At 37.2% G+C, this 26,782-nt stretch overlaps 1 protein-coding gene across 3 annotated transcripts in view; it reads left to right on the forward strand.

Moving 5' to 3' along the window:
• Positions 1–26,782, forward strand: part of DCLK1 (doublecortin like kinase 1) — a 251,768-nt gene that overhangs the window by 16,018 nt on the left and 208,968 nt on the right. For all 3 annotated transcript variants that reach the window (XM_062567108.1, XM_062567109.1, XM_062567110.1), the window contains exon 3: positions 33–379. In XM_062567108.1, the coding sequence (XP_062423092.1) occupies positions 33–379 (347 nt within the window). The remainder of the gene's footprint in view (positions 1–32; positions 380–26,782) is intronic.

The raw sequence follows: 26,782 nt of genomic DNA on the forward strand, positions 1-26,782 counted from the left end.
GATTTTCCTGTCTGTCACTTTTGTTTCTGCAGGGGAAAGCTATGTATGTGGTTCAATAGAACCCTTCAAGAAGCTGGAGTACACGAAGAATGTAAACCCAAACTGGTCAGTGAATGTTAAGACAACTTCTACTTCCCGTTCAGTGCCGTCCCTTGCCACTGCCAAAGGAGGTACTCCAGATGCAAAAGAGAATAAGGATTTCATTAGGCCTAAGCTAGTCACTATCATCAGGAGTGGAGTGAAACCACGTAAAGCAGTCCGGATTCTGCTTAACAAGAAGACAGCACATTCGTTTGAACAGGTTCTGACTGATATAACAGATGCCATCAAGCTGGATTCAGGGGTGGTTAAACGCCTGTACACACTAGATGGAAAACAGGTAAGAGTTTTCATCCAAATCATTCTCAGCATGAAGAAAATAGAATTTTTAAAAAGAGAAAAAGTAGTAAATTAGTAGAACTATATATATTTTTTTCTATAAAATGTAGAACCAGGCCTTCCACACCTTAAAATGTACTTAAGATCTGTGATCAATTCAAGAATGTATCATGAAGTATTGCTTGGTTTCAATGATGGTCTTGCCTTTTATGGTAGTTAATAGGTCTAAATCTGTCAGTTAAAAGTGTGATGAGGTTTTGACTATGCATGCCAGAAACCTAAAATGAAGGACATTAAAAGAAGACTGAGCTCATTCTGTTAACTTGTTTCAGCTCTTTCTTGCAGCAGTTTTGAGTCATTGTACTTACCTTTCCATAACCTCTATGAACAAACAGTGAGGACACATTCCACTGTGCTAAATTCAGGCCTACTGCTGTCCAGAATGATGAAAGTGATTCTTACTGCAGCTAAAATGGACTATGAAGAAGGTGACAAGATTAGGAAAGAATGAGTGAGAATTTTCCCTTTCACAGGACAACAGGTAGGGTTTTCTGTGGTGCCTGCATTTACTGAGGAATCTCTTCTAGGTGACTTATTTCTTCTAGGAAACATCTTCAAGCAGTGTCTGTTTTTTTGCTGACTAGTCAGATTGGGGCATACTCGGAATTCCAGGGGCATCTTGTTGAACTTGAACAGAGGGAGAAGAACAAATATTACAGAGTAACCCTTCTTCTTTCTTGTCTTTCACTTCAGTTGTAATTTATCTGCAAGTGTATATTAATTATAGCAAAACCAGAGGAGCAGTTAACCTGGTGAAGGACAAGACTAATTTCAGCATGACCTGAACTGATTTAGAGTAATGATGACTCTAGAGAAATAAGGCAGATATTAGAGTTTACAAATGTAACCTTTTACAGTGAAGAAATGATACAAATAAAAAATATATGTGGAGAAATGAACAAAGAGTTTCCCAGAAAATCTAGAAGTTACTAGAGACTTAAGGAAATATTTTTACAGTAATGTAACCATATTTTGCAGCTTACAAGTCTGTATTATTTGTAGTCATTGAGCCTATACAGCTAGATGTGCAGCCGTAGCAGCGTAGGCTGCAAAGTGTGGTTGGTATAGTCAAATACGTCGTCAGCTAGATTCATCTGTGCATCTAACATGTCGGCAGTTACTTGACATAATATGCAGGCATAGTTCTGGAAACAGCTACAGCAATATCCTCTGATCTGAGATGTGTCTAGTTAATGGACAAGCTGCTTATTCAGAGCACTGGTTCAAAACAGGGCCAAGTCTGGATTGACCGAAAGCCCCTTCCATCTGGCATTTTATGATCAGTGACCTCTGATACCAGTTACAGACTTGAAGTTCAATTTTTGATGACTGCATATATGTTTTAAATGGTTCTATTTCTGTGGTCTCACTGGGGACTCTGACTTGGAGCAAGGACGGTCTGTGCATGGAGTTCATTTTGCCTGCAGTCCTTCAAGGGTAAAGTATGTGTCTGAGGAAACTTTAAAACTTCTGTTCTTTTTATGTTACTTTATGCTTCAGGGAGCAGTAAGACTAGTAAACTTAAAGAAGAAACTGGCATTTTAAAACTGCAGAGATAAAAGTTTCTCTGCTGTGAACTTCACAGGAGATCTTGGGTGAATATTCCAAGTCTTAGAGTCTCTGTTGTAGGCTCTCTCAAAAATAGTATGACAGTGTATATCTGTTTTGTACTGGGAGGTTCTTTGAGCTATGTAAATAAACCTGTTGTGGTTTAGTTATCCTTCCAAACTGAATTTCTTCATATCTGTATGGTCTGTTCTCGCCTTACTTACTGCTTACTCCTCGATGTGATCATCTCTTATTTCCCAATTCTCTCTGGTGTTTGTGCTTGTACTGTCAAAATACATTTATGCTGGTCTCAGATTCTAATTGCTGGAAATAAATGGTACTATCCTACGACTGGGAGGGAGAGGATGACTAGGTTGTTTCTGGCACTAATATTATCACAGATCAGTTGAATCCTTTGTCAAGCCATGAGATAAGAGGTGAGTTTAAATTGGTAGTGTGCTGGGGCTTTTGTCAAATACCTCATAGCTTGAAAGCTTTGTGTCTAAAGACTGTCCCAGGAGACTAGACGTTCCAACACTTCTTCCCTTTCTGTCTAGTTGGTTGAAATTGCATAGCCAACTGCCTAACTGGATTGGTAACGACAGGGTTTGGGGGAAGATGCACGTTTCCAACTAGCTGTAATAGAGACTTTGTTCACTGAATGTATAAAACAGCTTTGTTGGCAGAAAGGGAAATCAATGATCTTGTCCTCAGCAGGAGCAACCTGTTGCCCACCCCTACGTGGGGAAGTCATTGATTTCCTGTTCTGTGAGGCAATTGCTGTTCCATTTCCTCTGCCAAAAGCCTGAGCCCCCATATGGTGCTGGGGGCATGATGATGGATTTCTTTATTGCTAAACTCAAGCTGTGAATGATTACTGGGAGGAAATCCATGGTAAATCCAAATTTTTTCCAGTAGTGTTTATATTTGGGAACTTCTACTGTGGCTCTTGTTGAAGCTTGGAAGGTTCTGGAAAAACCTGTGTTCAGTGGTTAAATCTAACAAATCTGTGATTAAATCTTTTACCACTAACTTAAAAAGCAATAAAATCTTAAAGCTCTGAGCCAAGGAAAGTAATTTACTGTAAGGATAAGAGAGTAAAGCTCTCCTAGGATTATTATTTGGGAATGTAACTTGGAAGAAAAGCTTTTCTGTGCAGCATTCTCATGTGAGTTATTTTATGAGGCCAACACGGGAGTTGTCAGTCTATGCCAAAAACTAACAGGAATTCAATATACTGTAGTGCAGGAGGCCAAGGGGGTGTGGGCATGCAGACAGTTGTTGAGTACTATCATCTGATGCCTCTGGCTAATCAAAAGAAAGCAGTAGGAGTTGGTGTCTTAGCTGGGCAGCTGTATTAGGTGAAAGCAGTCCCATGTTGACACTAGGCACTGAGTTTAAATGCTGATTCTCCAACAGACTGTTCAGTTACAATGTTTTGATTTACATAGCTAAAAATGCTACTAAATGTTTTGCTGAATTAAAAAGAATTTAAGTGGTATGGCCTGTAATATCTGATAACAACGTAAAGAGCTTGCCTTGATGATGTAGTAGTGCTTGGAGAATCAGTACTTGAGAAAAGATACGATTGCCAAACTTGTTGGGGAGAAAGATTTTCCATGCTGTCCAGTTGTTTTTCCACCCTGGAGGGAGAATTTAGTAAATCTTGGTGCACTTGATGCTTTGTTGGTGTTTCTGAGAACTCTGAGGAGCTTGATCAGATATATTGCAGTAGCTCTTCCCTTTTTTTTTTTTTTTTTTTTTTTGATGGTAGAGTAGCAGAAGAAAGAAAAACTAAAATTGGCCTTGTCTCACTGGGTCAGCAGCAGTTCAGTGACTGTAGCTTGACATTTTCCCATGTTAGGTAGGTGTTACTGTGGGTTTTATGCATTTAATCTAGTTTTGTTAAAATATACTTATCACAAATAGTAGGATTATTTGTGTTTCCTTATTATTCAGGTCAAGATCTGTATTTTGACCTCAGCGTTTCAGAAAACTTTAGGATTTAATTTCAATAGCACAGATAGGGGCCCAAGATATAACTTTATTTAATCTGATCCTATAGCATATTGGGGCCTTACTTCAGTATATCCTCTCAGTTCAAATACTAATGATTCTTTAAAGCAGGATAGGCTTCATCTTGTGTCTAGAATAGTTTTAATTTTTTAGTTTTTATTTTAAAAATATTGGGTTTTTTATTACTACAGTAATGTGATGTTTGTGTTTTAGAGGAATAGATAGAATCAATTCCTATAACGGTACTGGTAACTGTGGAAGTGATGGTGGATTCTCAAAGAGACTTTTGAACTCAGGCTGTGATAATCCTGTTCCAAAGCCCTTTAGGTAGTTTGAAAAGTCTTTTTCTCTTAATCTGCAATATTATTAAAATTAAAATCTACTCAGGGAGAGGTCTTGAAGTTTTTTCCTTGCCACCTTTGCAGTGTAAGGAAAGCAAAAATAAACTGAGTATGTGTAATGGCTGCCTGTAGGAATTCAGATCATGAAGATGTTCTCTTAATGTCTCTTTCTTTAAATGCCATGTGTAACAATATTACTCATTTTCAGATTAAAAAGCTATTTAAGTGGATGAAAAGACATTTTCACTGTTGACATTTAATATTCTCAGGTACTTTTGCAGACAGGAAGCTGAACTGTCTTGCTTTATTGTAGCTGCATCACGTTCAATTTGGTTCTCTTAGCAGTTGTCACTTTTAGTTTGTGTGTTAAAGTAAGGTTTAATGAAGGAGGAATGTGGACACACAATGCAAGCATCAAGGATACAAGCTGCCCTTGCAGTTAGAGCCAGGTCTGCCCACTCTGTCGTGAGCTCTGTTCTCTGGTTTCTGTATACTGATGTACTTCTAGAATTCCCCCCCCCCCCCCATCCTCCCATTCCCTTCTGGAAGAACAAATGTCTGCACTGTAATAGGACTAACTTATTTGAACAGGTGGTTTGTTTAGTGTAAATAGATGCAGTCATGCAAATTGCCTTTCAATAAAATCCATGTATTTAACTTGAGGTAGATTAGTGGTTAGTGGCAGAGATACCAGAATAAAAGTCACCATGTGAATTTTTCCTTTTTTCAATTTTAGTTGTTAAACTAATTTTATTTGAAATATAAAATACAGTGACTGTTACTTAAGGATATTCTTTTTTAGAAGTGTGTTCCTGTATGTGTGTGTGAACATGAGATGTAGGGTGGAGTTGGTAGAAATCCCTCAATTACTTTGTTTTAAGCCACTGAAATAACTACACAAAAAATAGTGATTGCAGGGAGAGGACTCATCACAGTGCTAGAGTATGAAGCTTCTCCAATGAGTATAAACATGTTTGCTTTTTACTGGAGCCCTACTGTAAGGGTATCTTACAAATCAAATTCCATTTCCTGTTGACTTCTCTCTGTGAAGTACTTTGTATCTTAGTTTTCAATTTGGAATTAATACTGTTGCTTTAAGAAAGTATTCTGTCAAGAAGAAGAAAGCAACTGTTTGCATCTACACCTAAACTGAGTGTGTCTTTTTTGTTTGGTTTGTTTTTTTTCCTAAACAAGTGAAAAATATTTGGTAATATCTGTGTTCTAAAGTAAATTCGTGGCCAAATTTACCCTTTTTTAGGATGGACTAGAGATCTCAAATCTATCTCTCTAGACCTGGATTACCTTTGATATGGAAAAGTCTACATAAAGCAAGGTAGGTATTAATCATGAAAAGACATTCTCTATTTAGTCTTTGTGTAGTATGTCGCACAACAGTCCAGACAGGATGAATGTTAAACAAAATAAAAATCTGTGTGCAGCAAGTGACTTGCTTTGTGTGTGCTGTGGAATCAGCATTCATAATCACTACCATTCTTAATACAGAACAGACATTTGATTTTCAGAGTCACTAGTTGCGCTTGTTCTTTTGATTTGCTCTTCAATTTTAGTCACAATCCAATTGAGATGCATGCAGTTTAAAATTACTCCTAGATTGAAAAATGTGGACAATAAATGCTATTGTATCTTGTGTATAATTTCTCTTAAGTATGGTAACTTTTAACTTCTCTGCTATGCTGGAGGCAGCACAGCTCCTTGCCAGCCACAGGCTTGGGTTGGTGTTGATTGATGGAGAACTGTTCTGAGTTCTCTGTGAGATGTAGTTGTGCTAACTAATTGGAAACAAATATTAAAGAAGATGGCTTCTGCAGATCACTCAGGTATTTTAAGAGGAAAGCAATGGCTGGGGAAGTTTATGCTTCTGTTTCTGAAGTGGTATTTTAATACTGTGCTATCATGGGCTGTTCCTGGTGGGACCTGAAACCTAGTGTGCTTATACTATACGAACTGTTTCTCTGCAAGAGTCTTACAATCTGAATGCTAGAGAATCATACACTTCAGAAAATACTTACACAGCCTAGTTTTAGACAATGTTTAGAGTCCGAATGAGAGACAGGGATGGATTAACATATTACATAGCTGTGAAAGGTGCTTCCCAAGAGCAATTCAGAGCATCTCTCCAACTTGCAAGGCAACTGACTTTACCCTCCATCCTGCCTCTGCTATATTTGATCAACAACTTCTTTCTTTTCCTCTGGAAGATGCATCATTTCTGGCTTTGGCTTTTTGAAACTGACTTGTAGGAGGGATGAAGATGAGAGGTTTCTCCTAAGCATGAGGGCCCTCAATATTGGGGAAGAAGCCCGATGATGTTTCTTGGGAAAAAAAAAAATGAAAAGCAAAACAAAACAAAAATTGATGACTAGAAATTGTCCATCTCAGCTGGTCATGATAGGTTAGGAGGGTCTCAAAAGATGCATCTGATTCCCACTGAGAAAAGTGGACTTCCTTTGCAAAGTGGATTGTACTGTATATTTAACAAGAGAAGAAGAAAAATCTGGTTCAAAATCCATAAAAGACATACTAGGATTCTAGCCTGTTTGCTGACAGTTGAAATTGTCCTGGTGTGAGAGGAGAGCAACGATAGGTCCTTGAGCCCTTGTGACTATGGGTAGGCTGGTTTGATGTCACATTTTGACATTGACTAACAATTTTAATTGTTAACCAAATAAGAAAGCCTTCTGTAAAGGAGTGAACAGAAGCTCGTTCCTAATTGAAAACAGTGTGTGCGTTCATTTTTCTAGTTTTGGTTCCTATTAAACTGAGACCAACAACTGTGTTGCTCCATCTTTAAAAACCCTCTCACAATAGGAGTTTCCAGGGTTGCTAATTGGCATCCCCTGTGAACTGGAGATATACTTTGAAAATTAAGAATAGAAAATTTCATCTTCTTTGACCTTTAAATTCTCTTCTGCATAGCATGAAAGCCAAACTGTTGTTAATTGAATAAGACTGAAAGCTTGCACATCTGCTTCAGTGTGCCTTAAATATCACAGAAGTTAATGTTACTGTCCTATAAGGATATCCAGCTACTCACTGGAGGGTTCCTGTATAGCCAATAGTCATTTTTTTAAGGACGAGTCATTTCTGACTCCTCAAAGATTGAATATCATATTCCATAAGTGTGACAGATGGTACCTCAGCAGAAAGGAGGCTGTCTGATAATTCAGAGTTTATAGTATTATTGGAGTAAGTGTCCTTTTGCTTCATATCTGAACTTTATTTTTTAGACACACAATATAGCTGAATATGAGCTTCTCATAAAATGAAGTTCTGATTTGTGTATCATTGACTAGTGGGAGGATCAGTAAACCAAAACGAAACCATCCCAAACTCTAGGATTTTTTGTTTGTTTGTTTTTTGGATGAGGAGGGGCTAGGAGGGTTGTTTGTTTTGTTTTTAAACCCCAAGACTTTTAAAAGCACTGAGAATTTCTCTGATGGCACTGTATAGCTATGCTGTGCTGGAAAAAAGAGCAAGTTTATTGATAATTATTGAAAAGACGAGTAACACAGTCTTAGGAGCAGAGACATTCTGTCAGTAGCTCAAATCTCTTTTGTTATGCTCTAAAGTAGTAGTCTTCCTAAACTTTGTTGGTTCCTCTTCCTCATCCCATTAGGATAATTTCCTGTCTTTGACTGAAGAAGTTAAAGTTAATAGTTTGAGAACTTTGCAGTGTATATTTTCAGGCTGACGTGTTCACTGAAATAATTTGCTGCTTAATCTTTGCAGCTGTGATTGTTTGTAACTTTTTTGACTGGAATAAGTGTGTTTTTTCCCCATCTGAAGTGATATGATATAGTAAGGCAGTCCAAAGTCGTAATCGATCTTGGATTCATTGGGTTATTTCTATTCCTTCTAAAATTTAGTTAGTACAAGAGGTTTAAGAAATTTGGTCATTTTACAGAATTTTAAGAAACAAAGGAAAAGTATGTTCCTTTAGATTTTCTGTAGCACATGTTTGTCTTAAAATGAATTATACAGCTCTTAAACTGCATGCAGTACTGATTTTTCTTTTTTTTTTCTTACAACTTACATTATTGATTGGTAATCTAAGTTACTTTATAGTATTATCCTATGGCTTCTTGGGTCTAGCATTTTTGCACAAACACTTGAAATCTTTTCAGTCTCTCCTTGACAAGGTTGAATTACTAAAACTTAAGGCTGAGAACTTTTTGATCAAACTCAAGTTTGAACAGCCACCTGAGACTTAGTACAAATATGTTCTTGATTATTTCCTTTTTTCTACTTACTGTTTGTTTCAACACCTTTTTGCAAAGCTCTGTGTAGAAGAAAATTCTTCCATGAATGATAGCTTGGTGAATGATTAAGAGGACAAACTACATAAATATTCTATGACTAGCTTGATTTTTTTTTCCTGTGAAACCAAATCCCTTTGTTTTTCTCTCTCTTTTTCCACTTATAGAAATGGAGATCTCTAAAGCACCAGCAAATGTAATTGATACTGGCTAAATGGTTAAAAAATTATTGATGGTGGAGGCAATGGCAGTGACAAACTGTCCAACTTCCTGCCTTATTTTGATATTTAAGCTTTTATGAAATCTGTTTCTTTTCTCGAAATGCAGTCAACTAAGAAGCACCTTAAGGTCTTTTCAGTATTTTCCAGCTTCTGAAGCCATGCACTTCATTGTCTCTTATGGTCATTGGAAAAAAGCACAAACAAAATCTCTGAGGATATTCTCTTGAACTGGCTTTCATGGTTCTTTTTCTGTAATAAGTGAGTCTAGGGCTACGACACTCACCTCTTGGGTACTTGTCAAGTTAAGATGAATCCAGGTCTCTAGCTTCACTTCTGTGAATTTCAGTAGAAGCAGGATTGATCAGAGGATGTTTAGGGACTACAGTATTAAGCACTTAAGTCAGCAATGTTCCATACTGATGCTTGGCTGTGTTCTCCCCCTCACTCCCCACACCTTTAAGCTTGAAACTCCTTTGTTCAATCTTGTAGGAAGTATTGACTTAATCTCTTCTGAATCTAAGTCCCCAATATTGTGTGCCAATTCATGAGGGCAGAATGCCCAGGCTCAATCAGATTTAAGAACTAATACAATTACCAGTAGGTTAGAATATTTCCATTGTACTGAAGGCAGACAGTAGAGCCCTGAAAAGGGCTTAGGTTTGTTTATAAATTGAGCTGGCTTCTTGGAGACTGTTTTCCTGATGTTACTGACTAATGGTATTGACAAGGGCTGCACAGTGTGTAGCACATTGACTTAAATTTTTGTGAAGTTCTTTCCATTACTTTTTTCCTGTAAACTATTAAAGCAGGTCAGAACACCTTCTGCAAGGAGGTGTTTTGGCTGAATGAGACTGGGCTTCTGAGGAAGGACTTAGACTGCCTCAATAGATTTGAGCTCCTGAAGTCACAGAAGAAGAAAGAAGTATTCAGAGACTTGGGGTATGCAAGACAGGACTTTACAGATAGATGAAAGTGAGCCCAGATGAGTGTGAAATTATCAGAGATAGATAAATTTAACTTTAGAACTCATGACAGAAGACTGTAGTAAGCTTCTAGTTGAACCAGGAAAGCAATATAGGATTGTGGAGTCAGAGCTGAAAGTTACTGAAAATAACATCCATGTTTAGTTAATAGTTAAGGCTGATCTCCCCTTCTGAATTAGTTCTGATGGATTTGACTTTCTATTAAGTGTTGGATCTTAAACTTCTTTTATGTGAAATTCCTCTGAGCTTTAATAGGTTAAAACTATAAGAGACATCTACTCATCAAGCAAATAGAGAACAAAATCTCAGTTTGAACTGTTTTTAATTATCTTTTTGGTTTGGTTTAAGCAATGATTTTCTGAAAGCTGCCAGACAGTAGGGGGAAGATTGGGAGCATCTTGTATAATAGCCAGTGTAGAATGCCTTTGATTAAAAATGAGGGAAAACATTTATCGCCTGAAGTACACTGCTGGCTTTTTAAGTAGAAGAATGTGGTTGAAAATATCTTCACCTACTTTCCCTTGCAGCCAGGTTATGTGCATGTTTTGCATTAATTTGAATTGCAAACTGTAGCTGCTGCTGTACAGAATGCATCAAAAAGTTAAACCTTTGACACTTTATTCTAGTTGCCCCTGAAATATCCTGCTGTCTCATGTTGCCTTTCTTGGTTTCTTATCTGCCTCCTAATCGTCTATCTGCTCCTCATGGATTTCTAGAGGACTTCTCCACCTTCTCTAATTACTCATTTCCACATTTCTTATATATTTCAATACTATCTTTTTTGTCTGTATGTGTATTATAGTTGCAGTTCATGTTGATTTAAATCTAGCAGATTCTCACAAATGTCACTTTTTATGGAGTTCTGTGTGTGAATAGTTTCCTGATCACAGCATCTGGATTTTGTAGTGCAGCTCTTCTGTTCTGTTTGTTGATCTTATGTTTTTGTAACGAACCTGAAGATTGCTTAACCTTCTTCTGCTGTCTCTTTGTATATGAAATTCTTGTTTGCGTCTTACGCCCAGACAAAATCTGAGTTAAAGGTAATACAGGATACAGAATGTTTAAGTTGAACGTTTACGTACTCCTTGGAGAGACTCCTTGAGAAGGAGGCAGAGGGTAATGTGTGTGTGTGTTGTGGAAAATAGCCCTGGCATGCTAGAAATCGGTAATGACAAACCCTGTGGAAGAATAGTTTATGCATGAGAATAAGCACATGTTTGCTGATCCCAATTATGTCTTAAAAAAAAATCTTAGGGAATAAAAATAAAGAGATTAAAAATACAGAAGCTCTTGAAAAGGTCCATAGATGACATGACTAATGAAATGGCTGATTCTGATAAAAGTACTGTATCTGACACCCTATTGTAGAGTTTTATTTCATTAGCGTGAGCTGGTGAGTTTTCTGTGAGCTTCTTACTGTAGCTACATTAGCATGAACAAAGTTGTTGCCCCTATGGGAGTATGATCGTCGTAGTAAAGTTTCCCTGCAAGCTGTTGGGTTTGGGGTGAATGCTCTTGGAATAAACAAAGGCGCTCTCTGTTTCCTGGTATCTGAGTAGTTCTTGTTGCCATCTGAAATGCTAATATACTTTTATTCTTTTTTTTCTTGCTACTTAAAAACATCTTCTGTGCTCTGGTGCATTCAATATTCAATTCCTGGAAAAAAAACGTATATAGGGTTTAGGGGGAAAATATGGTTATTTAGACATTTCAGTTTCTAAACCAGAACACGTCTGTTCTGGGGCAGATTGAAGAACACTGCAAATACTCTGGAGAATCTGTTTAAATAGAGTTTGATTGTGATGAATTGGGAACACGGACTGCAATCAGTGTGAAATCTAGTAAGATAAATATCAAGCAGGTAATGCTGGAAAGAATAATCAAATGGCTCATCAGAAATGGAGAAACAGAAACCAGAAGAGAGTACAGTAAGCATGATATATAAAGCTTTTTAACAAAAGAAGTATTGAACACTTCATCACTATGAAATGGTGGAAAAACACATATAGGAGAATGGGATGTAAGGAAGAAGCTCCTAGTGGTTGTGTAGTCGATTAGGATCTTTGAAAGCAGTTAGTAACATTGTTTTTTTGCATCAGGCATGGACAAATTGAAATTTGTGCATCTTACTTACAAATATCCAAAGACAATGAGAATAACCTTAGAACTGACTGTTCTCAGTATAGTGAGCAAGGGTGACGGAGAGAGACATAGCATCTAAATGCATGAAAGAGGAAGACTAAGGCTATTCCAGCTGTCAGAGAACCAGGAACATTGATATTGAATTTTACCTTTTTTCGCTTTAATTTGGCAGCAAATAAAGTTTCATTCAATACCTTTAGTTAGGGACATGCCAAACAACTTGTCTGGTAAAGTCACCTTGGGGCTCCATTTTTATAATGCAAGAATTAAAAGGAAAGAGTCATATAGAAATATTTCAGTAGTTAGATTAACTACTAGTTAGATTAACATTTCCAGCTGAAATATTTGTCAAAATGAATACATCGTCCCAAGAACTTTAATTTTTGATAGAAAACTATTCAGTTGAATTTTTTGAATCTGACAAGTTCATTAAGTTTTGAGCAAGAAATATTGTGCTGAAGCTGAACATTAATATTTAGTATTTTTTTAATTAAACTTAAGAGCAAAGGAGCAAGTAGCTAAAGATGTATTGAAGTAATTGTAGGAGAATAATATCTCATACATATTCAGGCAGGAAGAATACCTACTCAAAAAATGCTTTCAGCCATAATTATATTGTTGCTTTATTTAGCGCTTGTTTAAGCAGAGATGTTTAACTGTAGGGTCCTGGTGTCTAGAGCACTGCATTTTATACTTCAATGGTTGTTTCTGGAGGGAGGAGAGGAAAGAGGTGAAGAGAGGGAAATAAGGAAACTTTCTTTTTTGAGAAAAGTCTTCAATGACACTTTAAGAAGACTAGCCTTCAAATGCAGTATCTCTGTCAAAATGAAGCCTTCCATCTGCTGGTGGGGGAAGACTGTCCTAGAAAAGAGAACTAAGCTCTGGTTTCTCCTGTGCTAAATCCAAGTGAATGCTAGTTATCTTTCCCAGCGTACACTAGGACCTGCTGTCATAAATGTCACAGAGGGAAGAGCAGCGGAACAACTGAATGTGGTGCTGTACTGTGCAGGAAGTAGTACAGTATGACTTTGTGCTGTTATCAAAGTTAGCGTTTCTGTTCTTGCTCTTGGTTTTGTGGCTTTTCAAATTTATTTTTGGCAGCCTGTCATCATTTAACAAGAGGCAGCCTCACAGCTTCAAAGTATCTCCCCCAAAAGAACATAGTTAGAATGTGTTTGGTTTTGTGTCCCAAATCAATAAGTAGTCTGAGAGATTATCATCATAATTCCTTAAATATAGGAATGGTTCCTGTTTTGCAACAAGGCTTACTGAAAACCTGTACCAACTTTGCTAAAATTTTATCTGCATTATTTGAGATTACTCCCTGAAAATGTATCCTTGAATTTGGTACAAAAAGCTCCTTCAAGCAGATTAGAAAGTGCCAAGTCATTTTCAGCTTGTAAAACTGAAAACTGGAGCTCTGAAACAGTTTCCTGAGGTGCAATAAGTTTGTCTGCTGCATTAGAAAGAAAGACACTACTTCTACCCTCAGTTCTAAGGAAGGTTAGGCAGAAAGCACCATGTAACAGTTGAATGGGAGGCTTACATGAAGTAAGGCTGAGGCATTTTGTCTTTAGCAAGGTGCATGTTTCCCCTTTTAATTACTACTTAATTAAGCTGGTGTCAATCACTTTGAAACAGAGACTTAGAGAAGGATAAGTTGATTATTTAACAGTGGACATAGAGATCAGCGTGAGATTGGATAATCTGACCCCTGTGAAGGAGGATATGGATGGAAGTGGAGTATGTATGGATGGAGTATAAACTGGTTATAGATGATGCTAGTGGAGTGGAATGGTGGGGCTTAGAAAGCAGTGCAGAGCTACTGAAGAGGCACCAGAAGATCACTTCCTGGAGTCTCCTTGTAGGAGCCTGTTACATGTGGGTCAGGAAGAATGCCTGACTTACAGCCCCATGAAACTCTTATGGGAACCCTGGGAGCAGAGGGGATATTGATAGGCACTGCTGAGGGAAAAGCATGTCTCATGGCAAGTAATGCACCTCAGAGAAGAAAGAGCGAATACTAGACACATTTCCAAATGGAGGAAGTAATTCCAGTGTAAGAAATTTAGAATCTTTTGCCATCCACACAAATTGTGTTGTATCTGAGTATATTATACAAGTTTAGTAGGTACCCTCTGCTTCAGATTTCTCTAAAAGTTGACCTCCACTCTGTGGAACATGTGCACAAGTAACCAGGGCAATTCTGAGCACATGATTAATCTTTGTCCTTGCAGGTTCTGAGGGTGTATCTTGCCTAGTAAAGGTCTGGGTGAGTTTGACTGAAAGGTAGGATGCATGCTCAGAATCTGGCTATCATGTTCTTCCAAGTTGTGAAATTGTTAATAGTTTGGTGAGGTTGAAGTTGTAAATCTTACTCCAGCAAACCTAAATAAACTTTGACTGTAGGCATATTTCAAGAATTAATTTGGCAAAGCCTTAGTTGAAACTAATGACTTTTTAAATAAAAATTTTATCAGACAAAGGACTTAATCTAATTAAAACTAACTTTGTTTTGTTTTGAGACTGAAGCAATAGCTGGGATTTTTTTTTCCATTTAGTTAGATGTGGTTTATGTGGGTGTTTTTTCTTTTAATCATTCTTTATGCTTCTTATTCCTTAAATTTCTTTTCTCAGAAAAGTTTAACTGTTATGAATAATAGTATTCTGAGTCAACTAGCTAATGCTAACAGGTTTAAAGTCTTGTGACAGAGGCTATGATAGAATAACAAACTAAATTAACTTATCTAGTGGTGGTGCTCTCATTCATAAAATATTCAACCCTCTGAAGATTCTCTTCAAACTTTTTACTTCATTCACTTGCCTCTGCATTACTTAACACTGCAAAACAGCTGGGCTTACTCTACTTTTCCTGGTTGAATCTTATAGTAAGTGAACAGGGGGGAGGGATGAAAGAAGGATTGGGTTGGGAGTTTTTTGTTGCCCTTCCCCCAGTAAATGTAATATAATTTCCTGAACAGGAATATAAGCAATGCATTTTTGGAAGGAGATTTTTTAATGACTCTACATAATTCAGGTTTGATTCCTCTAGAGTCAGTTGCATAAATCTGTTCAGTAGTTTGCCCACCTGGGAATGACAGGTTAGAGTTTTGTGTGCATGTGTGTGTATACACCTGCACTTCTAACTATCACAGTGCTTCCTTCAAGGAGATACAAGAAAAGTAGAACAATTTAAATACTTACTTCCTCCCCACCCCGCCCTGGTCATTGCTATTTGTGAGCATGAACTTGGTGTTCTGCTATTCCAGTTAGTTTATTTTATTGAGAGGGTTTCCTCTCCCTGCTTTTTAGTATGGCTTGGACTTTCCTTGGTTTTGTGAGGTCTGATTCTTTTAGGAACTAGTACTGAGCATAACTCTTCTGGACCAGCCCTTATTAATTTCCTTATAGAGGAGCCAGCTATCATAGTTTTCATATATGTGGTAGCATATACAGCTGTCTTGGGAGAGGAAAAAGTGTCATTAGAAGGTTCAGGGTAATTTTTCCCTGACCTTGCTTCATTTTATTTGTGTGTGTGTGTGTGTGTGCGCGTGCATATATATATAAATGCACACACACATATATCTATATACAAACAATCTGCCACTTTCTTTAAATTATTTGTTAAAATCTCTTCAGGCTATGGGAAAAAAAGTCACCAATGGAGTCATTATTTTAATGATGCTGCTGGTCTTTTAATCTGTTGAAATATATTGCGTCTGTATAAAAATATGGAAGTAGATATCCTTGGGAAATGCTTGCTATTGCTTGTATTTCAGAATGACAGAGGATCCTTAATCCAGTGGATGTTTCAGGGTTAGCAGTGACGGAGCCATCCAAGTAAACAGTAAACTGAATATTTTTGGTTTAACATGAATCATTCCAGGTACCCTGTTGCAAAAGGTAATAATTTGATAACAAATTGTAATCTTTTCTCTTGTGGCTGGGTACCTCTGGGATAAGCATTCTTCATTACTTACGTGAATTCAGGACTTATAACTCAATTTTGAATGTACCTTTCAAGTATAATACATTGGTAGAATTTTATTGACTGCCTTATACTTTCTGAGATCACAAGAAGTTCAGGAGGACTTGTGAACTAACCATGTCTTCAGCAGGAGAGAACTAGGAGCACTTGGTGAAGAGTGTATCTCCACATGTCCTTTTGAAAATTGGAAAATGTGTAAACAAGTCTTTCAATGAAATGACCCAGCAAGCACATGTTAAAAAAAAAAAAAAATCTTACAGTCTGGCATACAGTCTTTAAGGAGACAAAAGGGAACGATACCCATGTATTTTAGCTGTGTCCTAAGATGATGATGTCTCTAATTTTTCTAATGTATCTGAATAGAATCATCATAGAATCATAGAATTGGTAAGGTTGGAAGGGACCTCTGGAGATCATCTAGTCCAACCCTCGAGCCAAATTCTTGAAGCACAAAAACGCTTCTGAGATAGCTGGGTAACTTTTTCTTAGATTTCTATGAAATTAATTTCGGTTTACGTTCACAGATCCTGTGCTGTTCATTGTCCTGCTAAAAGAACTCAAATTCTTCTCATATTGTTTTATGTTCTTAGGTTTCTCTAAGGCTAATTTAAATGTTTTTGCAACTTTGTTAGATCTGCATAGTAGAGAGAACCTTACAGATAATAGTATTTGATACACTAAACCTTTGAGCCAGAGGTTAAAACTTAAGCATACATACTTCGTAAACTCTCCAGAGAATCTGTGTGCAGTAGCATTTGTCAGGACTGTAAGGTGAGTCTTTGGCTGAAAATAAGCTGTTGGTGCATAATACACATACATACACTGAAAACTTCTTAAAAGCATCTTATGGTCAGAAATTACTTCAACATTGCATTAAAACTAATGAAATCCATGGAGAATTTTTGTTTACATAGCAGGTAAGGCATTAAACAGACGGAACTAGGGAGATTGTTCATTTGGGATGCACATATATCTCTTTTCATTCACAGTAACTTACTGATGTGCAGCATTTCTTTTGAGCAGCTGCTTTCCTTTAATTCTCTGTTTCACATGCCTGAAAATCTTGGTAACAATCCCCAGCTTTCAGTGAGAATACCAGTGTTCCCAGCACATTGAATAACTTGGGATGAGTACAATTTTATGACTGATTTCTTTGATTTGCAGAAAGCCTGAAGAGGAGACCAGGAATTCTACGCTTGCGTATTCTTTTAAATGTATTGATGTGTTCAGTTTCAGTCTAGTCTCCCAAGAAAAAATTATATGGATTATTTTCTCTCAATCTCTTCCTAATACATTTAGAACCTATTAGTTTGCTTAAGTCAAACTTTAAAGATCAGTTGTGGTTTTGAAACAGTTTCCATGACTTCATGGACTTTTGTGACTGGATAAAAGAGCCTCAGATTGACACCCGCAATACTGCGGGCAGAGGGAATTCTTTTTTGTTTGTTATATTTGGCAGAAGCCAGCTGGCTGTATAGCACAGAAGTCCTGACTAGCCAGTCAGTAAACAAATAGTTCCTAGCTAAGCACAGCTCTGCTCGCTCATGCCCTGTGGAAGTCTCATGGCAAACTGGAAGAAAGCTACAGGTAAGGTGACATGGAAAGAATACGTACTGTACCCATCAGAAGGGAACCTGCCATCAGGAATTGTCTCACCAAACAGATGTGCTCAGGCTTTTTTCATCTGTCTTTCTCCTGAGTCTGTTTTACCGAATAGTTTTGTTGCTTGCCTAGGGAGCTGAACATAATGTTTTTCTCTTTTTGAAGAAAACACTTGTTTTTAGTTTGGTTTCTTTTCCTGGCAAATGCAGCATGTGATTCCCTTCCTCCTTCACTGTTAATTGTTAAAAACATATTCCTCCTGTGCTCTCAGCATGTGCGTACACACACGTGTGCGCACACACAAACACACAAAAGTGGTTAAAATGCATTCAGGGGATGATTGTCTCTGGCATTTCTCTCTGAAGTTTAATTACTAAAGAAGATAGAATACTTTTCTACTAGTAAATACTGGTTTAAAAATGAATAAAATTGCATAAATATTCCTTAAGTCTGATAAGCTACAGCTGGTTTGTCTCTTCAATATGTGAACATTTATTTTATCCAGCTTGCAAATGTTCTGGGCACATTCCTAAACAGTTATTCTATGCCCTTTTTCTTCAGTTCTCCTCTTCCCTAAAAGAGAAATTACAGTCTGGAATGGGAAATGCTCCTCTTCAACTGCAATATAAATCTTCAGATATATTTGCCAGCTTGAACAAAAAGAAGAAAGGGGCTGCTCTCTGCTGATGCAATAAACCAGTTTTCTATAACTCAATTTTACTATGACTCAGTGTTGTCTTTTTTATGATGGGAATTCTGTAGGAAGTAATACAGAATATACCCTCCCTATTTAGTGTTGTCTTTACAGCTGCTTTGTTTCAGAGTTTTTATAAATTAGTTGTTCCTGTTTCCTTGGCAACTCAGTTGTCTGCATTGGTTGCCAAGGAACAGTTTCTGCGGCACAAAGGACAGGGACACTGCTATGGAGTGATTTCATCCTCAGTGCTAATAGACAGTGGAAAGCTTGATAATCTTTAAAGTATGGCCTCCATATTGACTGTTAGCAGGGACATTTTCTCAGTTATCACAAACCACCTTTTATACCCAGTTACAGCTACAGGGTTTTTGTAGAAAGGTGTAATAGTTGTGTATACGTAATGCACTAAGAAATGCGTGTTTCTGGGACAATTTAACCCACTTTGATTTTGTGAATAATTTGTCATTCTTTGGTTCAAAAGTGAATTGTTTTTACAATCTAAGGTGGGAAAGCCCTGATTCAGTGATTTGTAGAAAGCAAGAAATATCATTCTACATATCATAGCAGAGGCAATATTAAATGTAAGCATATATTAGAAACAAATTTGGACATTTGGACAAATGGATCTTTAGGGTCTTTAGAACTCTGAAGTATTTTCTTATTTGACCTCTAGAATAATTGCAATCTGGATTCCCATCTGATCTTTCTTTCAGGAAGCACAAACTGACAGCTGTCATCAATTCATCAGTTTTCTAAAATGAGTGCAGATAGAAGGAACATATTGTGAGTCATAATTATGATTTAGAGCAAAGGTTTTTTTGAGGCTGCCTTGCAGCCGTCAGTCTTATGGCTTTGAAATTCTGAATTCGTGGTCTTAAAGTGGTTAAGGAATTCATTTGTAATTTATTACTTATTTTGTGTATTATTTTGTATCTTCAAAGAAGAATGTTAATTTGCTTTTTTTTTCAGTAAGTGGGTAATCAGGTCTTCAAATAGTACAAGAATATTTTTATTAATAATAAACAAAATGTATTTAGCATGTAGGCATGCTAATAGGTCTACTTCTGTGTGGATGAAAGGATGAGGGAGTTTGACTCTTTCTTACTTTCTTAGAAGCTGATATAAAAGCAGAAATAGTTTGGTTCTGCCTTGTCCCTTTGTAGTGTGTGTAGTTCAGTTCTAGTCCACTCCTCTTGTTTAGTCTTTAGTGAAGTGCCATTGTTATATAGTATTATACAAGTGCTATTCATTAGTGTTTTTGGAGTCAATTAGTGTTTTGAATATCCACAGGGACGATGAAGTGAGTATTGTGTAAAACATATAGTAGTTTTCTACATGCAGAAACACAGGTACTCCTGTGAAACAGAGAAGTTACCACACAGTACTCTACTCATAAGTGTATAAGAAAAGATACCAAGAATAGTTCCCTCCTCCTTTGCTTAAAATAACAGGAGGAATTTACAATCATAATGCAGCTTTCAGATTACAAGGGGATGAGTGATTAGAAATTTGTTACCGTCCCTCATTCTCTGACTTCGGAGAAAAGCTTCATTGCCTGCAGCTATACTACTCTCATAGACACTGAATAGAGCATAGCCTATTAAAATAAGTTTGGCCAGAAAGTACTGCTACTACTTTCTCGGTTTGGGACTTGTTAAACCCTGTATCACCCAGTACTAGGTCTGCTCATGTAAAGTGCCATGTTTGCAGACTAACTTGCAGGAGTTCTTTTTGACTTAGCTTAGCTTAAAAATGCTTTGGACTTTGAAAACTGGAGTTGGGTCTCAAGCTAGTCAGTGCCTCAGCACAGTCTTTCCAGCTTGATGGGTTACTGAATGAAGTATGGTTTTACTTCCGGCTGTTGTTATCATCTTTACTAAATTTATTGTTGTTTCCCCCTCCAGTATAAATGAAGTACACAAACATTTGTCATGTTGTTGTAATAAAATAATATGTTATTTCTTAGCATATTTATAAGGAAAGCTACAGTGAAATCAACACGGGTAAACCTATTGGAATTCAGACTAAGCAGTAGCTTGACTTCAGAACACTGTTTGGTAAGCTAGGTACCAGAATTCAAATGTTGTATTGCAGTTGTTGCAAAAGGTAGTTAGTTTGCTTAAAAGTAATACATGGGGTGTGGATATTTCATGGCATAAATACAGAAAGCCCCAAACCTCTCTTTGCCCCTAATTGGCTGTAGTCTGAAAGCCTCACACAGAGAAGGCAGGATGCCCTGGGAAATAAAGGAGCAAGTTATCTATCTTTTAATGAATGACATAAATAGCAGCCTATCCTTTGTATTTGATCTCTCTTTCAGATACTATATTCCATGATTCAAGCCCCACAATGTTCTTTAAAAACCATTTGGGGATTATTAAATGGGGAACATTGAATTCTCTTTCTGTATAATGCACTTACAATAACTTCAGTTGCCCAAATAGCTTTACAAGTCACTTGAGGCATGATTTACTTAAAAAAATTATATGAATCAATTAGATACTAAAACACACTTAAAGTGAAAGTTATAGCACAGACTGGTGAAATTCAGGCAACCTGATTAAGTATTTGACCTAATGTTGTCCTTTTGAACCAGATACAGGGCAGCACATAGACGTGGTATAGATACTCTGTGAAATGTAACAGTGTTCTAATCTCTGATAATAGATAGGTTGATTTTAGAGCCTATGGTTGCTGTTTGAATATTTATTGAATAAAACTTTATTATAAATATTATTTAGAAGGAAGAAAACATTAAAATAGTAGTGGGCACTACTCCCAGTGGGATTACTTCTATTTAAATGAGATTAATCATCTAAATTCTATGAAACCTACAGAAATTGGAGATTTTTCTCCTCCTGTTACGTAACAGACTTTAAAATCCAGATTTGATACTGAATATCCTACAAATATTTTATGTAAAATATGTGTCCTATATTTCATCTCTTTTGTCTACTCTGCCAAAAACAAATGAATTGCCAAATATGTACATGAACATGAACTTTTAAAAGGGCCTTTTAAAAGGCTCTTTTGCTATCTCTGTAATAGCTAGAACGGATGTGTTCTGGAAGAAGACTTGAACGAGGAGCCGTTTTATTGCACAGTTTAGTGCAGTTTTGATAAGGTGGTTCTATAACTTGGTTACATTGCCTGATACCCTAGTGCCGTTAGGGTTTGATTCCCAGCCAGTCTATGGCTCTGAAGTTGTCAGCACAAAAGCTGTCTTAGCCCTGTAATATATATTCTTCCTAGTTTTTGGTTCTATCAAAATTCTGCCTTGATGGGTCATTAGGTGGAGGAGTCCTTGTTTGTGTTTAGTAGTGAGTTTGTAGTAGTTCACACTCATTAAAAAGGAGCTGAAGGGTGGTATCTGCCTCCTAACATAGAGGACAAACGCATCCAATCTGATCTAAAAATTACTCCCTCTATATAGTGGCTGCAAATTATATGAGAAGAAGAAGACAGACTAAATTTAAGTATGACTTTCACAAAGCATCTTCTAATTCACAAGGCTAAAGCTTAAAACATGTTGGAACTGGACTGTGAGAGAAAATTCTGTAAGCATACCGATACCTCCTTAAGAGAGGAGTTCGGCTGACCAAGTATTTAACTTCCTAGAAATCTCTTTGAATAAATTTCCTTGTAAGAGGAATTTAGATAATATAACAGAATTGAGACCTTTTCTGGAACATCACCAAAAATCTACAGGTGATTATACTTTCCATTTAGTAAGCTGTTATTCATTGCTGCATAAATAGAGATCTAAATAACATACCATTAGGTGAAAGTTACTCTCATGCTATATTGTTGTTGATTTAATAAAAACATATCAGCTATGTGATATGGCCCTGCGTTAGGAGAAGTCATGAATGGAATAGTGGGTTCACATGTAAGTACACAAAATTGCATCGCAAAGAAGAGGTCCTGTTTTGTTCAGCTCCTGCTACAGTCTGACAAAGGGTACCTTTACTCAAGGTTCTTTAATAATGGTTTTCAGGGCTCTTTCAGCTTTTGGGGAGACTTTTGTCCTTAGCTTTTTTTTTTTTTTTCTTTGCCTGTCACATCAAAATTTAGGTAAGCTTTTGCAGCACAATGCATGGCTTTTGCATTTCTGTATGAGCGGCTGGAAGGCTCATGAGCCCATCTTTCTTCTCCCACAGCTTCCATGAGAATCTGTTCTGTTTGCCACTTAGTCATTCAGTACTCAACAAAGGTTTGTTGGATTTTTTAGCTAGTCTATGTAAAAGACAATTGTAAAGTCCCTTAAGCCCAGTCTGACCAGTGAAAGCATATAGGTAAGTGCTGGCTTTGCCACTGCTTATGTCACATGATAATGTTTATGTTCCTTTACCTGTTACTAATTTACCCGTCATCTTAAATGACTTCTAAAAATTTGGTAGTATTAGACTGGCCTTTAATTTTGAGTAACAGAGATAATTCAAAATAAATCAAGATGCCCTTTGTAAGATAAGGATCAAGAGGAGACTTTTTTTTCCTTATTAACCTTCTGCAGTTTTTGCCTTTCGGACTTTTCTTTGCTATATATGTTGTGAGACCTTAATGACTTTGGCCCATTATTCATATAAGCTACATCTAATATTGGAGACACTTGAAATATGCACACCAAGAGAGTATACTTTCCATGATTCAAAGTTCATATGGAAGATTTAAATCTAGTTCAATTAAACTCCTTGGGTTTATTCTGCATGTGTATGGGGGAGAGCTCCAGTGTAGGGTATCATAGTGATATTGCTTTGTTTGGTAACACAACTGGAACTTCATATGATCCAGAAACCTATCTCTTGTCTGACAGAAGAACAGATGATACCAATTTTCTTACCCTCTTTGGAAGAAAGCAAAAGAGGTGGCAAAAGTAATCACTTCAGAAATGCCTGCTTCCTGTTGAATGAACACCAACTTGAGTATATATTTTCACTGCAGTGCCAAAAGATAGAGCCTGTCCATTTATTTGAAACTAAAATTTCAATTTCAGTGAATCGAGGAATGTTTTGAGCCAGCTGAACATTCATTGGCAAGATACCTGTCACTGCCTCTAGTGTTCTTAAGATTAGTTGTCCTTGGAAGGCTTCCATGCATAGGTTTAGTGAGTTGAGCTATGTGACTTACATGTATGCCTTTTAGGCTTTGTTTGGATTTTTTTTTTTTTGATTAGTTTCTTATTTGGCTGATATTAGTAAGAGGACCATTTTAAGCTGGTGCATTTTGTATTTAAATTACCCAGAATTTCTGTGTTAAGTCCATCAGTTGTTTTAGGTAGAAGAGATCTCTAATCCAGCCTTGATTTGCTTGGGTTTCCACAGCAAACCATAATGCTTCTCTTGATTGCTGTATAATATTCTGAGAATTCTTCTCCTGTGAGTCATTACTTGGCAGGTACATGGTGAACTGCAGGATCTAGCAAAAACTGACAGCTCTTGAGCATCCTGCTGATCTTGGCCACATTGCAGAACAGTGGTGGTCTGTTGGACTTACAACTTTGGAGTCTTGTATGATGTCTTAGACAAGCTTTTAATCTTGGTTTTGGACTAATTGTCAGCAAAAATATTTTGATTGAATAAAGTGTCTATGCAATGTATTAACATAACACGTCTATTGTTATAACAGTCTGAGGATATAATTCCAGAACCGGAAGCTATTTATTAGTATGGCTGTTTTCTCAGGGCTCAAACTAGTAACTATTATCAGTCTCTTTTTAACCCCAAAGACTTGACAATGAAAGACAAAACAGTCATGACCAGGCTACAAGTCAATATTACTTTAAAAAACAAAAAACAAAAAAACAAAAAAACCCTTCTTTTTCCACCCCACTTCGCACCCTCTCTCTCCCCCCCCTTCCCCCCTCCCCCCCCCAAGATGCTCTTCTAGACTTTCAGCTGGGAATTTTTAACATTTCCCTGGTACTTCACACTGTATGCTAAAATCTAAATTGAGTAAGTATTGTCTAATTGCCTGAATCCAGAAGCAGGTTCTTTAGGGAAATAACCAAATGTTTTATGATTCCTAATAAACTTGTGCACTGGCAGCATTACTTTCTCTTTTGGGTTAGGTTCTCTCATTTTCAAGCCAGGATTATGATATGGAAAACAAAGCATCCTGCATGTGCAGTGCAAAGATTAAAACCATATGTAATATTGCAGTGCCTTGAAATAATTCTAAGTAAGAACATGTGAGGCTGTAGCAGTTTAGAATGTGCGTAAGAAAACAGAGTAGACTTTTTTCCCTCACATTCTTGTAGATTTACCCCTTAAGAAAATTTCAGCTCATAAAACAATTCACACTGTTTCACAAGGCTTCTTTTTCCCTTAGCCCAAATTACTATTTTCTTTTAACTTTATTTCTGAAATTTTTCATTTCTAATTTTTAACTTTCACTAAGCCCTATTTCCAGGACTTCTCTAAAGATTTGTTCTAGAGCAAGAAAGTTAATGTCCTATCAGAAACAAACTAAGGGAAATTCCAGAGATCTTTAATAAAGCTTTTTGAAACTATAATTTTAGGATATACTAGAAGCAAATTCCAAACAGGCAGTGCAGCTTGCAAACAAATTTGGTGACAAATGCAGGAGACAGGAAAAGTAGTATGTATTAAAAGAATGGACATAGATTTGGGAGCTTTTTGATGTGATATTTTAGGGTGTAGTTTCTGGAGAAACTTCTGCAAGTATGGGATCTGCAAGACTCAAAGGAAATCGTCAAACAGTTGTTTCAGTGAGTCACATAAGGCTCCTGGTCACAAAAGCAAGTATGGAAAGCCAGTAAGAAAATGAACTGCTCATGGAGTTTCAGTTCCATTCCTGATTCTGGTTCGAACATTCTGAAGGAATGATGGTATATCCTTCACTCAATTTTTGTAATAAGGGCAGATGCTGTCTCCAATCCTCTGTTTAATGTGCTGAGCATAATGAGTAATTTCTAGTCTTAGCAGCAACCTGATACAGAAATAGGAAGTTTTTCAAAAGATTAACCATAGGACTGAGCAGCAGAAGCTACTTAATACAAAGGGATCTAGGTTAGAAGCTTGACTTGTCAAATAAGATTGACTCTTTCACCAGGAAAAACTGCCTCAGCATTTAAGAGAGGACATAGGCTGGAAAAACATGAAGTGATTCACTGTTGTAAGACAAAGTATGTTAAAATTCATAATTCATCTGTAACCATGACCATGCAATGAACCAAAACATAATTTAAATGTCTGCTGAGAGGCTTCCTGGAGAAACTTTTCCAGGAATTATTTGGGACAGGTCACTATCTGGAAATCAGAACAAAGGTGCTGGGGTGTGTCAGCCTTTATTCATGGTTTGCTCTCTTCTGTGTTCCAATCTGTAAACATATAATACTCCATACTGAGGGAAAAATATGAGTTTGCATTTTCTGAGAATCAGTATTGTGTACTTAGTCTGATAGTCCTGTGTATATCCTAAATTTTTAGTCCCATTTACTTCCAGGAGACAAACTCAAGTTTAAAAGCATAGTACTGGGATTTCTCCATTTAGTTTTTAATGTATGAATTCTGGAGCAGACAAAGATACTAAATTCATTAGACTGTTTACATCCTGAACAGTGGAGACAGTTTCCTAACATAAATGCTAGAAGGGATGTCCAGGGGTAGTGTTCTGCTTGACCCTGCTCTTCATGAACATGCAAGTGGTGGTGGCAAGTGAGCTCACAGGTGGCTGTTTGGGCTACAGTGATCATGCAGCGATTGAGTTGAGAGTGTGCAGGGAGCTGGAGCAGGACAGGTAACAAAAGAGGCACACAGGGACCAAATTGGGAAGACTAAGACTAAGTTGAAGCTAAATTAATGCAGGACATGAAGGGTAACAAGAATGGATACTACAGTTAAGATATTTGCAAGAGAAAATTTGAGGAGGCTAGTGAGTTTTTCAAGGATGGAAGAAGACAGCGTAGTGGCAAGCGATGCAGGAAAAGCTGAGGTAGCCTGTTGGGGTGGTTGTTGTTGTTTAACATCAGTCTTCCTAGAGAAAACTCACTGACCTCTACTTTTAGCAACGTGGTTTGTGAGAGAGAGGAACAGCCAGCATTTTGGAAGCAAGAGAGTAGGGATCGCTTCTTTGAGTAGCTGGACGTACTCAAATTGATACGCCTGCAAGAGTTTAATTCCAGCTAAAGGAGCTGCTCACAGTGATTGTGAGGCTGCTCTGTATTGTCTGTAAAGAATCATGATGGGTGAAGGTCCCCATTCACTGAAAAAGCGCTAAGGTTATGCTCATTTTGTTTATTATTTTATATTATTCTATTTTATTTTTAAGGTAAGAGAGAGTGTATAGGGAGTATAGATTGGTCAGTACCTCAGTCCCTGGAAAGATTGTGGAGCATGTTCTGGAGTCTGTTTTGAAGCGTGTGAAGAACATAAGGACTGCTCAACACATTTACCAAGAGCAAATAGTGCTTGACTGATGTGATTGCTTTTCACAGTGATACATGATTGGCTACATGGATGAAGTAGGAGCAGTACTTTGGCTTTAGTAAGGCTTTTAACAGCATTTCCC

This window comes from Rhea pennata, chromosome 1 (assembly GCF_028389875.1).
Source record: "Rhea pennata isolate bPtePen1 chromosome 1, bPtePen1.pri, whole genome shotgun sequence".
Taxonomy (NCBI): Eukaryota; Metazoa; Chordata; class Aves; order Rheiformes; family Rheidae; genus Rhea; species Rhea pennata.